The 16,503-nt window shown below is 38.4% G+C and overlaps 1 protein-coding gene across 1 annotated transcript in view; it reads right to left on the bottom strand.

The window, feature by feature from the left end:
* Positions 1–346: 346 nt before the first annotated feature.
* Positions 347–16,503, bottom strand: part of CRY1 (cryptochrome circadian regulator 1) — a 35,096-nt gene continuing 18,939 nt past the window's right edge. Inside the window, exons 2-14 of the mRNA XM_052668596.1 lie at positions 15,491–15,599; positions 12,348–12,490; positions 10,845–11,029; positions 9,592–9,680; positions 8,796–8,936; positions 7,970–8,281; positions 5,621–5,772; positions 5,329–5,531; positions 4,446–4,547; positions 4,031–4,126; positions 2,984–3,055; positions 2,755–2,862; positions 347–1,016 (exon numbers count right to left, since the gene is read on the bottom strand). Coding sequence (XP_052524556.1) covers positions 2,759–2,862; positions 2,984–3,055; positions 4,031–4,126; positions 4,446–4,547; positions 5,329–5,531; positions 5,621–5,772; positions 7,970–8,281; positions 8,796–8,936; positions 9,592–9,680; positions 10,845–11,029; positions 12,348–12,490; positions 15,491–15,599 — 1,708 coding nt within the window. The 3' untranslated portion in view covers positions 347–1,016; positions 2,755–2,758. The remainder of the gene's footprint in view (positions 1,017–2,754; positions 2,863–2,983; positions 3,056–4,030; positions 4,127–4,445; positions 4,548–5,328; positions 5,532–5,620; positions 5,773–7,969; positions 8,282–8,795; positions 8,937–9,591; positions 9,681–10,844; positions 11,030–12,347; positions 12,491–15,490; positions 15,600–16,503) is intronic.

Genomic DNA, 16,503 nt, shown 5'->3' with positions numbered 1-16,503 from the left:
AAAAGCAGCAAGTTGGCTTCAGTGCAGGAAAGATTGCCAGGCTACCAAGTCAATTCCATTTATAGCAAAAAAAAAAAAACAAACAAACCAAACCCAAACTAGATTATGAAGAAACACCTAATGAATTTAATGATGAAAAACATCTGATGTTCAGAACACATACATACACAATTTCAACAAAAGCCCAAATTATTTGGATAGTGTTTTCCTTCAGTATCACTAAACTTGAGTTAAATTCAATGTATTTTATTGTTCACAGCTTCCAGATGAAGTCTAGAAATTGGACTTTACTCCTTTTTCCCCATTTTGCTTGAATATTTGCACTAGAGCAACACACACAAGGACATTTGTATCCATACATACAGTTTTTCTTTTTTATTAACAATGTATGCCGTTACTGAACAAGGCAACTGCAAAATACAAGGACTGGACATATACATCAAAATTTTACAACCTGACAAAAAATTGGCATATGACTTATATACAGGTATGATTAATCAAGATTACAACTCTACTGTATTTGATTAAACACAGTCCTAATCACTTACGTTACGAAAATATGAAGTTGATCATATAGAAGTCAAATTCTGGAATCTAAAAATAATGGCAGTTTAAAAACTTCAAAGCTTTCTATGTCCATCCATTTTACAGAACATCACTACAGCTCTTCCTAATACCATATACATGAAAGGTTATCAAAAATATATCGATGGGTCTATGCTAATGATGAATGCCTGTATTTACATTAAGTTAGCAAATACTTCACCAAATACTTTATATACAAAACTCAATTTGTCCTTTGTGAAAGAGTCATTAAAAAGTTAAAAACCATAGAAATGCCAGTTAGAAATAATGTGCTCCAAAAATTGGACTTTACAACAACTGAGAACAATTGAAAATAATTTATGAAAAAGCATGTTATTTTATTACGAGTACTCCCACAACTCTTCAGTTCCAATACGGAGTAGCAGAGACTTTGTCCTGCATGTTAAGTGGTATCTCCTCTTCTCATAATGCTACAAGAGAAAAAGAAACATTCTTAAGCAGTTTGTCACGCAGGCTTTGAAGAAGGTAGAAACAGTTCAAGGAAGCAATACTCTTCCCCTCTTCTCAGTGCAGTAAGTTCTGTCCCCCCCATAGTAGCTCAAATACTCATTTCTTTCATCTTAGAGACCAGGGAATAAAAAACTCAATCTCAAATGCTGTATTTTAATACTGTTCTGAATGTAAACATCTTTTTACCAGCACTGCTTTTCAGAATTTCCTGGCTGGTTTCTGTATTTTACTGTGATGTTCTTTTCCAGAATGCTTTCAATGCCCATACCAAAAGCAGTCTCCTCTGCCAAACTAGATAACCCTCCAGCCCGCCTCTCAATGTAAAAGCAGCTCGGATGGGAACCAAGCATTCGCTCTAAAGGCGTTTCTACACAGAGCACCTAGGCAATGCTGCAACACTAACCATGATGCTGAATTAATGTGCACATACTAAGGATTAGATGTCTACTGAAACATGGACTCTGGAGTTGCATTCCACTCAGGCCCATCAGAATACCAAAATACGGTTTGAGAACACAGCAGTGCAGTTTACAGGCCTTCACGTACATGCCAAAATATCAGCCTGATCAGACTCTGGTTTTCATCTTCTTCCAGAAAGAAGTGGCAGGCAGTATGAAAGCACTGTTCTTCACTGAATCAAATCAGCGCAATACAATTGTTCATAATGCACTGCAATGACTTTGTCAAAGTGCTGACACCACGTAACAAGCAAAATTAGATCTTCCTGTCAAAACCAAATGAAGTAGATTGAATTTCTCTTTTTATCTCCAGAGATGCTGACTGCATTTTCTATGCTTGCTACATGGAAATCTTATCTTCCAAATCCACCACAGCCTAACACGTTTATTTTTTAACCCTTATTCTTCAAACACTGTAACAACCAAATCTTAAACCTCTTTTCTGAAAGTTAAGCATGCGATGACATGTCAACCACCTTTCATCTATACAGCCTCTCCTACCATCTAAACTTGTCCACTTTTCCTGCAGATAGCCTTTCACTCTTTGCCTTCTCTTCTAATTGCTCTTTAACATGTCTTACAGAGTATCTCCTTTGTTCCTTTCAATTCACACTCACTGGGAGAAAGGATTTTACATCTTTGGTCTGCTCTCCTTTCTCCATACCATTAACTGTACCCAAAACACAAAATCCAGTTAACTTCTCTATGTTGATGATTGCACACAAATCCAACTCCTTTCCCAATGTCTGCTTCTTTCTACACACTTTCACATCTATTCATATGTATCTAGGAACGTCTTCCTCAGATTCAAGTACATTTCATCATAGCTCTTTTTGACAAACTACCAATCTGAGCATCGTGCCCAGGTTGCAGACCAATGGAAAACACTCTAGACATCAAATCTTTTTCATCCCTCGGTCTTTTCATCCAATAACTACAACAGTGTTTCACACTCTTTGTGATGTCTCTCTCAGATTTGCTCTCCTTGGCCCATTTGCACATCTAGGACTAATCCAGGCTCTGAGATTTTCCTTGTAGGCTGTGTTACTCTTCTGATTCATGTTAGAAGCTGCCGGCACAATTTAAGGCGAGATGCAGGAGAAGCAGAAAGTAACTGAAGCTACATAAGCATCTCTGCTAATGTGTCTGAAACCAGTTTAACAATCTTCCTTTCCTTAACACCTCAAATAAGTGTCCAATAGCCACTGGTTTTTTCCCCATAAGTATTCTCAGTTCTTACCAGTTTAATTTGTGCTCTGCCGCTGGACTTTTGGCCCAACACTTTGAGTTTCTTCTTCTGGATTTGGCCGTTTCCCAGCGCTAATGCCAGTACCAAGAGATGCTCTTCCTGATAATTTAAAATCAGTATTTATAATCAAGACACTACTACTGTACTTCTGTAAATGCAGGAAAAGGTGTTTTGTTTGGCTGGTTTGGGTTTTGGTGTTGTTGTTTTTTGTTTTAATTACCTGGTTGCATTAAGTGTGATTGTTGATTGTCTCCATGAGCGTAGCGTAAGATACTGCTTGCTTGACAGTAACCTGTTCAGATACAGCAGATGACAAATCAAATTCAGAACTTCAGAAAGTGTGGTTACATTACTAACACTGACAAAAAGTACAGCTTCTTCTCCATCAAGAAAAATTCTCAGACAGACTGTCCTGAATGTATTAAGTGCACACAGTCAAACAGTGCATTTGTAGCAAACAGAGTAAGGCGGTCTGTTGGGACACAGTAAAATATTGTAAGTTGTTACAAAATTTAGCATTGGCACTGTGAGTTCCCCTCTTCCTTTTAAACTATTTGGTTACAGAAATAGTAACAAATCCTCAGCCTAATGAAGCTGTAGAAAAAAAAAACAAATAGATAAAAGCTATTTGAAAAAGCAGGCCAAATTAGCAAGAGCAGCTGCAGTTTCTTGTTCTGTTGTACTCTGCTTATGTTCTGCATGTTTAAACAAAACAAAGATTACAACCTTTCATGATGAATAAACATACACTGGGAATCCAGTTGTGCTCTGTTAGCTTGCAACTTTGACCACTACAAGCCACATTTTAAGTTTCTGTGGAGTGACCAGAAATTTGCTTACGCATTACAAAAATTTCCAGCAAATTAAAAAAAAAGACCTGTGGAATTTCATTATATATGGAAGAGTGTTAATGAAATCAGGGAAAAGGTAATGTGCACTTTGCAGTCAGATATACAAAGTGAACTCATCTTCCAGTGTCATTCATTTAAAATAAACCTAGAATACATTTCAGTAATTGTTGTTTCGTTTAGTCACACTTGTGATTCCCTTCACTTCCAAACATACCTGTCCAGAACAATATTGGTATTTCAGAGATAAGTTCACTCTAAGAAACAATTTTTATGTTTCAAGAACAGAAACAAGGCCAGCTCAAGCTTAGACAACAACTTCCACAAAAAATTACCCATCTTATTTTCACGTTCTGTCCATCTTTTCCCCCACTTGCACAGATTTGCAGATCCTGTACAGATGGGCACTCCCACAGTACCTTGCTGCTGAACTCCACTTCCTCCTGTATGAGAGTCTCCCAGGGCACATGACTGAACTCCAACTGCCTGACCATCTCCAGTTCCCAGCTGAGCTCCTAGTGAACCAGGAAAAAAAACCAAAACAACAGCATTCCAATTTGGCAAATCCAACTGTTTGATATGTGTTGAGAAATTACTTTGAGAAAAGGAAAAACATGAATAAAATTTTTCTATAAATATAATAAAAAGTTGGAGATTTAAAACTGTCTGTATACAAATACTACCAACACTGAATAAAACTGGAAGTTAAGTTGCTCCAGAAACTGTCTTGTGAAAACAGCTCTCTTACAACACACCGTGCCAGGGGCCTTACACAAAGACATTTCAGCTATTCAGTTCCAGTATTTCTATGTATTAAAAACCAGTATGACTGACCTCCTGCACTGCTGCAACCAGAAATGCTTTCTCCTGGTGAAAAACTCATTAGGCCACCATTTCCATTTCCATTTGGGTTAGAAGGCACTGTTGCAAGAAGACCTAAGCAACAAAATAAGATATGTAGCCATAAAGACATAAACTAAACAAAACGATTAAAGGTAGCATCCTTGTTCTCATGGCAGGCAATTCTCCATCCTCATCCCAAGTAGTCCAAGTATCCTTTATAATAGGACAACATCTCTCTCTCTCCCCTGCTGCTGAGATCTTCACAGGTAATTCAGTTACATAGCAGGCATTTTCCACATAATGTTCTGCATACATTTTCTAGTATATATTAGTTACAAGTGCCACTAGATTGCATTGGACTGCAGTGTATCCCAATTCAATATCTAATATTATCTGAATAAAGACTACTTACAGCCTCCTGAACAATCTACATGCATATGGTTTTCTTTCCAGAGAAAAGGCAAAGGTCCTTCCTAACTGAACTTAGGCAGAATGTTAACAGAGGCTGCAGTAGTTTTATCTGAATAACAGCACTTGAAAATATATGGTATGACTGAAGTTATGAATAACATTTTCTAGCCAATGGTATTAAAACTGAGCTGTACAAGAGTAACATAATATTCAGAAGAACATATGCTGGTCAGTTTAATTAACCTGAAGTTTCCATCAATCCAGAGAAAATTTTCTGGACAAGATTTGTGCAGTCTACTTTAGCTCTTTTGACCCTCTTGGTTGTATTTAATATTTTCATTTATTTAGCTATACAACCCTGGTTGCAACACTGAGTTCACACCTACCTACGGGATGAAATCATTAGCTGCTAGAAGGCAAGATACATCTACAAATAAATGAAGCCAATAGCCTACAGCCATACCCAGTCCTCTGTATCGTGAAAGCTGCTGGTAAATTTGTTTCATCCTCTCAATATTCAGACGACTTGCTTCCGCATGGTTTACCATTGGTTTGGGATAGTTAACTCCTATGACACATTTTGCAGCTTTCTGGACACTCTCTGGGGCATTCCAAGGATCATAGATGTATTTTGCAGGGAAACCTCTAAGTACAGGCAAATAACGTCTTAAAAAAAAGAAAGAAAACAATCCATTTTAAATAGAGCTATTTGACAATGTCAGTGAATTTACTGAAAATTCTGGAGTGTGAGTTACCTGATGTAATCTCCATTTGGGTCAGTTCTTCTGCCAAAACCCACTGGACAGTAGCAGTGAAAAAACTGCTGAAAGAAGGAACTACAGGACAGCCACATCCAGCTTCCAGCATTCACACTCCAATCTGCATCAAGTAAGAGCTCTTCAAAGACCTCAAGAAATTAGGGCAACAGGTTAGTCTGAACATGGCACATCTTTCAAACACTTGCTTCTCAAGAACGAACGGAAGTCCTCAATTCCAAAGGAAATCCAGCTCTCCAATGGCACAACATTCACAGAACACAAATACTTACCTAAATGCCAAACTCAAGAACAAAAGTGTGATAACCCGTTGTGATTTTTACCCTGTAAACAAAACTTGGAGACATCTCAGAAAGGGAAGACTGGGAAGTTGTACATCTTTGCTAATATAACCTTCAAAAAAAAAAAAAATGCCCTCAAAGGATGGCTTGCCTGTAAGTGCATTTGTTGCTATTGGAAGAGCTGCTTCTTCATGTTACAACTGAGTAAGCTTGCTCATTTCTACAAAGCAGGAAACACAAGGAACTTTCCCAACTCTGACTGCCAGTCTATATACCTCTGCGCGTGCATTCACTAGGTGAGGAGGCCAATGAGTGAAAATCCAGAGTTTCAAGATACAAAAAAATAATTCAGAAGCTGTGTTCTTGAAGGCCACTAGCTAATCTAGTGATCCAAGGACACACACTTACAGATGTATGAACCAACGAGACAAAAACCATCTTCTGTGGTCATTACTATTTGTATTAAAAATAATATATGAGGAAATAGATTTAAATTTGAAACTCAATTCTTCCAAAGCTTTCAATTTTCTAGCATTTTTTGTTTGTTTTTAATTAATACAGACAAGCCCATCATGCATTAAAAAGTTTATCTGCTCACTGATCACATGATCTAATGATGCAGGCTAAAAAGAAAGAAACTTTATTCTTTGAAGGAGAACCTGGGAGTATTTCTATAAAAGGAGTGTACAAAATAGTTTCCCAAATAGTTACTTCTTTAGCCTGTTCTTCCAAATTCTCATTTCCCTTTCAAACTTGCACTGCATCCAAACGTTTCAAAGAATCATCATCATTTTTCTTCACATTAAGATTCTAAAACAAGATAACACTAACTAAGATCTCTCTCTATACAGAGAAGTATTCATGCTATTTTTGTAACACCTGGTGTATACTGCAATGTTTTCTAGCAGTTAGAGATATTTAAGCATGAGTTGATTAAAAACAACCCTATTTTTCAAGTAATTGCCTAACAACATAGCAAGATTTTTAGATGAACATCAAATGCTTGCACTCAGCTGCTCCCCTAGATGCTGCCATGCAATAAGACTTAGAATCACATTTCCTCAGAAGGCCAGGTTAGCATTTGCTAGCTATGGATGTACTGAAGTAACACCCTTTGACTGCACAAGTCTGGTCCGTCCGTACACATGCACTGTTGCAAAAGTAGCACTCATCTGTAAAACACAGCCTTTTCATCGGGCTGAATTACCTGTGCATATTTATCTTCAATGAACTGTAAAAGGAAAATTCCTAAGACAGCTTATGTCCTTATGTAATCAAGACTTCCCTTTTAATTGAAGTGTGTGCAGCTGATCTATTAAGGGAGATGAAATTTCATAAGACTGGATCCGTATATAAAATGCAAGCTCAAAATTTGGAGGACAAGTACATTTATAAAAAACATAAAAAAATATTTGTCACTATCATTATCATCATCCAGTGAAAGAAGGGTGACCCTTCCAAAAAAAAAAAAAAGTGGAACTTTTGATTGAAGTGATAAGATTAAGTTACCACATTGTTTTGTTCAGAGGACTGACGCGTGCACTTTCAACTTCAGCATCTCCTGGGTATTTGCATGGAAATCAATTGCACTGAAACTACAGCTGAATGGCATTGCCCATACTGACCCTTCTAACATAAGGTGAAGGGACAGAAGTACCTAAAGGGACACTCTCAGCTCTTAGTCTTCTCCCTTTAATTCCTGTGTTCTTCCTTAGCAGGGAAGTCAACATACGTTGTGAGCAGGAACAGTTCATGAAACATGACTATAAAGAAAATTTCAACTACAGGGTTTAACTATACTTCTTAAAATCTTAAAATTTCTTAAAATTTAACTATACTTCTTAAAATAGAATCCTTAGAGTGGGAAGGGACCTCTGAGGGCCATCTAGTCCAACTGCCCTGCAACGAACAGGGACACCACAGCTAGAGCAGGCTGCCAAGGGTCTTATCTATCCTCACCTTGAGAGTCGCCAGGGATGGGGCATCAGCCACAAAATTTATGTATAAATATAAATCAAAATTCAAAACCAAGAATGAGAAAGAATACCTTCATTCCTTCCTCCCAGCTAATCCAGAGGTCACCTCGAGTCAAAAAGCATGCCACAGCATGCCGAGCTAAGTGGTGAATCCATCCTTCTTGACGAAGCTGCGTCATAATTGCATCAATCCAAGGAAAACCTGTCCTGCCTTCTGCCCATTTGGCCAAAGCCTCAGGATTCTTATCCCACGGAATTTGAACACAGATAGGATTCCCCTCCATTTTATCAAACCGTGGATTGTTAGTTGCCGCTGTGTAGAAAAATTCACGCCATAACAGCTGGCCATAGAGGGAGAGGGGAGGGGAGCTGTTCTTTTTTACCTGAAGATTATCAAAGGAAAACATTTTATCAGGAAAAGATAGAGGAAAAAAAAAAATCACAACATTTAAGAATTTAAGGCCATATGAGGAGAGGCTGAAGGAGCTGGGAATGTTCAGCCTGGAGAAGAGGAGGCTCAGGGGAGACCTCACTGCTCTCTATAACTTCCTGAAGGGAGGTTGTAGTGAGCTGGGGGTCGGCCTCTTCTCTCGTGTCATTAGTGATAGGACCGGGGGAATGGCTTCAAGCTACGGCAGGGGAGATTCAGGCTGGACATGAGGAAGTATTACTTTTCAGAAAGGGTGGTCAGGCACTGGAACAGACTGCCCAGGGAGGTGGTGGAGTCATCGACCCTGGGGGTGTTCAAGGAAAGACTGGATGTTGTGTTGAGGGACATGGTTTAGTGGGAGCTATTGGGAATAGGTGAACGGTTGGACTGGATGATCTTTTAGGTCTTTTCCAACCTTGGTGATTCTATGATTCTATGAATGTGTAGCTGACAGTGTAGAATCATACCTTTTTGTACAGGTCCGTTAATTTGAAATAAAAGAGTCGACAGGACAAACAGCCAAAGCGGAGGTAGGGACTAAGCCCTGTAGGACTTGCCAGAAGGGAATTGGCGTTCATACGTGGTCTTTCAAAGTTTGCTACCCAAGCCTTAAAAAAAATAAAATAGACCCAAAACACTCTACCATCAGATTACAGAGCAGGTGACAAAAGTTAGCAAGCTTACAGAGAGAAATCATGCACAAACAGTAACCAAGTCCACACGCTGAACAGGTGATCACATCATGTTGGAGCTAAGGTGATCAAATGTTCAAGGAGCTCTCTGCAAATCAGCAGAATCTCTAGTAAATAATTCACCTCAATGAAGAAGGTGTGAACTGTCCTCCAGAACTACTTATCCCTTCTTTAAACACAGAGGAAACCACGACAGTTAACAGTACGTTAGCTTTTAGAGGAACTGCCCTTCAAAGGTATGAGAAGCATTTCAAGTAAGGTTATCGCCAAAGAAAAAACAAATCCATGTATCAGAACACACAGTAGCATGACAGACTTTCTCTAAAAGGTCAAGTAGTGACAGTTTGGTGTCATCTTTTAAAACTAAGAAACGGCAACTTGATTTACATCATTATACAAAGGCACTGAGTATGAAGGGTTATTTTTTGTTTCTTTCTGGTGTTTTTCAGAGGGGAGGGGGCTGATAGTTAAAAAGAAAAAAAAACCAATTTGTTCAATTCTCCTTGCATTTCATTACTGAGAACAACTCTATTTTCCAGATACTTCATGCTCACAACACTATGAAATATACCTTTCGTTCTAGATGCCTTTCCAGTCGTGTGAGAGCTTCTGTTTCTCCCCCAGGCCATACTGCAGAAGGCAGACCATCTGTATCAAAACCTGAAAAACAAATTAAAACAAGGAAAGTCCTTGTTTGTCTCTATTGAAGGGCAATAAATTCTAGAGTATTGATACTTGATGGCATATTTTTACATGCTGAGAATAGCCCTAAGATGGACATGTGGCAAAGTACAAGTTCTATAGCAGTTCACAACCAAGTCTTACCAAACCATGTTCAACAGCTCCAACTTGCAGGAAAATGCATTTTTTACATTCCACTATAAAGTTTAATGCTGAATGATTTTACTTCAATTCCACTACTTTTGTTTTTGCCCAAAGTGACCTTCCATTCATTTTCCAAACTATTTTCAAGTTTCCAGCTCTGCAATATATTGGTTATCTCTAATCTACGACTTTTACTTTTTTATTACCTCCCAAGTAGCATCCATGCTACCTTCAGAACTAACATTCCTATGTTTCATTGACTGACATACGTAACAGATTGGAATTGCGATTAGAAAGTCTGCAGCAGAAGATGAAAGAGAGGCAAGCTTTTTTCCCCTCCCTCTCCCCTAAGGACTGTTCACCAGGTACATGAGATAATGTGTTTAATGAGATCTTTCTTTCTGAAGAAGGTTTCAAAAGACAGAGCAGCAAGAGCATAGACAAAATTTGTGCAGAACCTTTTCTTAGAAATTTGGTGGTCATGCTGCATTTGTTTGTATATATTTCTGATGTTGAAATTTATACAAACAAGAGATTTTAGAATCTTCTAAAATAATTATTCGCCTCATTATCATCTTTTATGGTATCTCAAGACGAGCTTTTGGGGCTTTGTTTTGTTTTAAGTTAGACTTTTTGTTGTAAAGTGATAGATCGATGACAAAACACAAGGTCACCAAACACATATAAAGCAGAGAAATAATAAAAGACTGCAGCAGCTTGATGATGACTTGGTATCTCGAGAAAGTGGCTGTGCTGTACTTCAAGAAGCTCAACAGTACTTTGTGTAGTTCGCTCTGCCTGACCTCCCATTTAATCAAAACACCTAAAATGCACAGAGCTCATTATCCTTTTTTGTTCTATTTGTTTGTCGTAATTGCCACCAGCTAACAATTAACCAGAAATAGAACCTCTTTCATGTGGTTATTTTAAATATTATGCTTTCAGTGGTAGGCTCCTTCTCTACTCCTTCCTCAACATCTGAACAGCATAAGAACTTACCTAGCTCTTCAAGCGACGGGACACCGTATTTCTCATCGTGGTCATCAGAAACTGGAGTGGTGCACTTCTGCATTACCTCTGGGGTTATAGTCTCCACTGGCATCTCCAGTGGTTCCATCCTACTAATTAGAGTCTGGAACCGTTTGTATGTAAGAGGCGGCTGTCCTCCATTTAATTCTATTATTCTGGTTTTAAAAGGAAAAAAGAATAAAAACAAAGTATGTTAGACAACAGGATACTACAACTTTTTTTGGCTGTTTTTTTGTTTGTTTGTTTTTAATATATACATCTGGACAGGCAGAAAAAATATTGTGCTATAAAGACAGATATACATGATAATCCAGACAATTTGAACCTTAATTCTAAACCATCGTTTTGTTCTCACTGGGAAAACATAAATCAACTGTTCAAAACCAAGTTAATTAATCTTAACTTCTGGGTTGAGGAAAGTTCCTTAAGAACGAGAAGACTGCAGCAACATAGGTGAGTTAGCAGGATCTCAGTAAGATGCATCCATCTGCATAAAAATATAGCATTTTTCTACTCTGGCATTCAGGACAGAGTTCAGTGTTACAGCTGAAGTAATACTGAGAAAAGATTAGGCTGCCATTTATGTGCAATGACTTGTCAAAACACAGTTTTCACTTTCTGCACTGCCCACCCTCAAATCTGTAATCTTGGAAACAGGAAAAGTTCAAGAAATAACTTAAAGCAGTAAACAGAATCAACTGCTCACTTACGGGCAGGGGGAAATGAGAAGGAATTTTGACAGAGGGGTGGATTTTCAATTTAAGATTTAAAAATAGCCACTGGTTTCAAGTCAGTGTAATTATTCCCTTCCCCCCAACGCATCTAGCAATTTCCCATACACATGGCTTATGACACTAAAACCAGCATCTACCATAACAAATTACTTAATGTTAAGAGAAGCCCAGTCATATTTTTGGAGAGTTTGCAGATTATGTTTCTATAATAAGGAGCTAACACTAATCCATTTAAATAGATCTTTGGAATAATAAACGCCACATTAAGTAACAGAACACAGGGATATCAAACAATCCCCAGAGCATCACTGGATGCATAACTTATAGAAAACAGTTTTGGGAAAAAAAAAAAAAAAAAATTGAGGACCTTTTGCTAACTTGTATAGAAATGAAACTGAGACAGAACAAACTAAAACTAAACAAAAACAGATACCAGTTGTCAGAAGTGACAGCTGTTTGCACCACTTCACTATTAATTCAGAAAACTAACATTATTGTCAAAAAGAACACAGAATCAAGGCTGCATTTCATAGTTTTCTGTATCAATTTTGGAGATGCAAAATTCTGCTCAGTGTGCAATAAAATTTGTACGAATAGATGGAAGAATAAAAAATATAAAACAAATGTGTAGTTAGGAAGAATGAAAAGTGTTCTATATAGAAATTAGCACATGCTGTATAGAAGATACTATATAAAAGCCATACTTTTTTTTATAAAACCAGAGGTAATGGTAACTTACTTGTCTAGGTCATATAACGTGTGAGAAATTCGAACGATGACCTCCACTCCAGCTTCACTAGCCAGCTTCTTAATTGCTGCATCTCTCTCCTTCCCAAATGGCTCAGAATCATATTCAATAGAGAGTTTTGCAATGCTCCATTCCTGAAACACAAAATAAATATGTGGTCCTTCAGCAAACCAGCTGATTGATAGAGTGAGCAGAAGAAGAATGGAAAGGGCATGTTGTAACACCAGCTATTGTCTGTGGAGATAAAATACACAAAGGTACAAAATACAGAGATATAGATACCCTGACTGACAAAAAAAGCAGTCAACATTCTGATATCTAGATTGGAATCAGATCAAAAAAAGCCTCTATTGATCTGTCCCATTACATTTCCACAGAAGCTTTGAAAATTCAGCTTTAATTTTAGGATCCACATACTTAAGAGTCATAACAGAAGGAAAAGATGACACAGGCTGTCTTCTGGACGTTTTTGAGTAGTGGTATCTTGCTGCTCTGCAAGCTCTTCACATATGCCTGTTAACTTAAGCAGCAGAGCTGAAGTTTCTCTTTTTCCTTCCTGTTCCAAACTCTCCAGCCTCCAAGTCCTACAAATGCTGTAATTAAGCTCACAGCAATGAGTAGGGGAAAAGAACCAAAGGAAGGCATCACTCACAAAGCTGCGGTTTCTGCAACAGCAGAAAATGGGTAAGGTGAAGTGTGCACAAATGATCCTTCAAAGACATCTTGTCCATCAAACTATAAAGAAACACTCTTCTAAACCCAGTTATCTTAATCAGGAGACCTAAACACACCAGCCAGACTATTTCAGAGAGCTAGACTTGCATCAGAGGCACAGGGATACAACACTGTTAACTTTGGCTATTGCTTCACTTCTTGACTCCTTAGCCCTCACCTAGATGGACCATAGGTACAGTACTTAGAATAAACAACTCTAGGGCATGCGTGGCATCCTTCCACCCTTACATCTGCCACACTGACACAGCAGGCCCCAAACCCTTTAGCAGCCTCACTCACTCTTACACAGTGTTTATTTTACATTTGGTGGTGTAGAAACCATCCATTTGACACTTGGCAGCACATTTTCTTAAACCCTTCTTTCCTCTGGCATGTTGAAATCATGAAAAAAGCACCCAAGGGCCAGAACCACACTGCACTTCTGTCTCTGTGCACTACTCCAGAAGATGACAACCTACTGTGCTTTCAGTAGCAACACCAGCAGTAGTGCTGAGAATGGGTGACACTAAATTAAGTCTTAAGGGAAGCAAAGGTGTTCACAGGGATTGAAAGTGGGCAGGAAAGAAGAACACAAATCTCTCCAGCTCTACCAAAAATCCTAGAGTCCTTTTAGTCCTTAATAACAATGAAAATATATCAGTGCTCTGTCTTCTGAAAATATTAACCTTCAACCTGTGAAAAGGAGAGCCCTACTAAAAAAATAGCCATGAAATATTCACCCCCAGGCATCTTGGATTAGGTTTCTGACACAAAAGTTTACAGAAATTCCACTACCTCCTACCATTACTGGCTTGAAGATATCACCTTCCAGATAAAATGTCTCAGAACTGTTCATCGCCTTTATGAGACATTTAATGAGAATGATCTGAAAAACTTGATTCAAGGTTGCACATCACCCATTGCAGGGCAAGTACCTGATGTATAGATTTCTGCTCTGGCACAAGAGGCTACCAGAGTAACTGCATGAGATACATACATACATGCTCAAGGTAGACTTCAGCTGAAAGACTAACACGTCCAAGAGATAAAACAATGTCTCTTACTTGTCCAGCCTGGTGTTGAAGACTTGATAATTAAATCTCTTGAGAAAATAGTCTTTGCAGAAAAAGACATTTTTTCCAATCTTGCTCAATCACCTCAATCCAGTCATTCCATAAAACCTTTTAAAAATCAGTATGCAAACACACTGAGCAGCCTGGAGAAGAGAAGGCTCCAAGGAGACCTGATAGCGACCTTCTAGTACCTGCAGGGGACCTACAGGAAAGCTGGGGAGGGACTTTTTAATAAGGGTGTGTAGGAGCAGGACGAGGAAAAATGGCTTTAAACTGGAAGAGAGCAGATTTAGTCTAAATATCAGGAAATAATTCTTTACTGTGAGGCTGGTGAGACACTGAAGTGGGCTGCCCAGTGGGGTTCTGGATGCCCCCAGCCTTGGAGCATTCAAGGCCAGCCTGCATGGGGCTTTGAGCAGCCTGGTCCAGAGGGAGGTGTCCCTGCCTATAGCTGGGGGTTTGACCTACATCATCTTAAAGCTCCCTTCCAATCCAAACCACTCTTTGATTCTATGGTTCATTTCCACTATCCTGTTACAGTATTACTTTAAACACACTATTATCTGGTAAGAAATTACTATCAGTAGCAATTTCTCAAGTTTGGATTTCTTGATAAAACTCTTTCCTGCAAAAAAAAAAAAAAAAAAAAAAAAAAAAAAAAAAAAAAGCAATTTATGATGAAAGGAGTTTGATATCATTAATTACTGTGTAAAGAACAGGAATCTGACAAAATAAAATTGAGAATTCTCAACTTTTAAGTTCAACTTCACCATTTTCATCAAGAACAACTGCAACTTATGCATAAGCTACTTCAGAAAAATATTTTGAAGTATACAGAAACAAGAGAGCTAACCCTGCATCTTGATCAAGCCTATCTCCTGTGAAAAATGTAGTGAACCACTTCTTATGGCTAAAAAGCACACCAGCGCCTTGGTCTAAATCAAGCACTGCTTTTACAGGTCAGACTTTGAATCTCTGCATTCACATACGCATTTTTTTCACAGGGAACCCAGAAAGAAAACTTCGACCAGGACCTATACGTAGGAAAACATGATAAATTAGTCCTATTTCTGGAGAGGAAAAAAAATTACAACTGTATAGTCTAAGAAGAACTTGGGTCAGTTGATGATATGCACAATAGAGAGGGAGGGAAATCCAAATATTAAAAAAAGCCCTGAAACTGCAGAAGTGTTTAAGCATTTGCATGGAAGGCATCTTGCACTTCAGTATACTAGAACAGGAAACACTTCCAGTTGAAACCAGTTTGACAGTCTTATGCATGGACAAAAACAAACTGTATGGTAACAAGAAACCTGTATTTCAGTTGCATGTATTTCTAGCATTTACCTTAAAAAGCCTGGGGAAAACATCTGCTGGCTGTCCACGAATAACAAACAAACGTGAATTCAGTTTCCGTAGATTGGCATCAAGATCCTCAAGACACTGAAGCAGAAACCTGCAAAAAAATGGAAAGAAATGTTTGGTCTACCTCAGAAAGCAAACAACTTTACATTAGAAACAGGGATCAAGAGGAATAGCCCATCTGTTATCAGATCTTCCATATTTCATGCGTATTCTGATGATGCATGCATATCCACATCCTAGTTACACTTAGCTTACAGTAATTCAACAGCTCTTATTAAGCAGCACATAATTGAAAAAAAATCAAACTGAGCTCTCATTCAAGTTTTCACCTCAATGCTATTCAGTTCTGGAACACTTTAAAACATAATCAAGTCTTAACTGAATCTCTAAGTGTCTTGTCACCCTGAAGGGGGAAAAAATAGCACACCACAAAAAAAGAGACAATCAGTTATTGGCATACAGCAATGAAACTTAATCCAAGTGCCCCTTACAACACAGGGGCCTGAACTGTTACTAAAAACAGATGTCAGGAGCCTAGATGGTCAGAAGCACGCCTTCGGCCTTCACTTACAAAAATAGCTCTCTTTCTAAGGAGAAATATCACAAACCAGCTCTACCCTCCCTTGCATTTGTAATGAGCAAATCAGGAAACAAGAAAAAAAGGGGAGAGAATTGGGTTCTGCAAATCTGCAAGTCTTCAGGTCAAACGGGCATTTGTACAAATGATGTTGAGGCAGATCTATGCACCAAAGAATTATTAGTGGATGCAGTAACTACAGGTAACTAATGGTGAAGATTGTTTGTGGAGGAGACAAAAAAATTTGACAAGAAAACTGCAGCTGGTGGACACCTAGAGATGATGGGGATACTCAGTTCAGCATCCCAGTCTCCTCATCAGCTCAGTGTTTTCCCCACAACATTATCTACGTGATAAAAGTAAGGTTTTAATCAGGAGCTCTTCAAACCCTCTACCACGATGATGTTACTGTGCAGCA

The sequence above is a fragment of the Tympanuchus pallidicinctus genome, unplaced genomic scaffold (genome assembly GCF_026119805.1).
Source record: "Tympanuchus pallidicinctus isolate F22 unplaced genomic scaffold, pur_lepc_1.0 scaffold8, whole genome shotgun sequence".
In the NCBI taxonomy this organism is placed as follows: Eukaryota; Metazoa; Chordata; class Aves; order Galliformes; family Phasianidae; genus Tympanuchus; species Tympanuchus pallidicinctus.
Note: the sequence above shows the minus strand (reverse complement) of the source record. Positions and strands in the feature narration are given on the sequence as shown.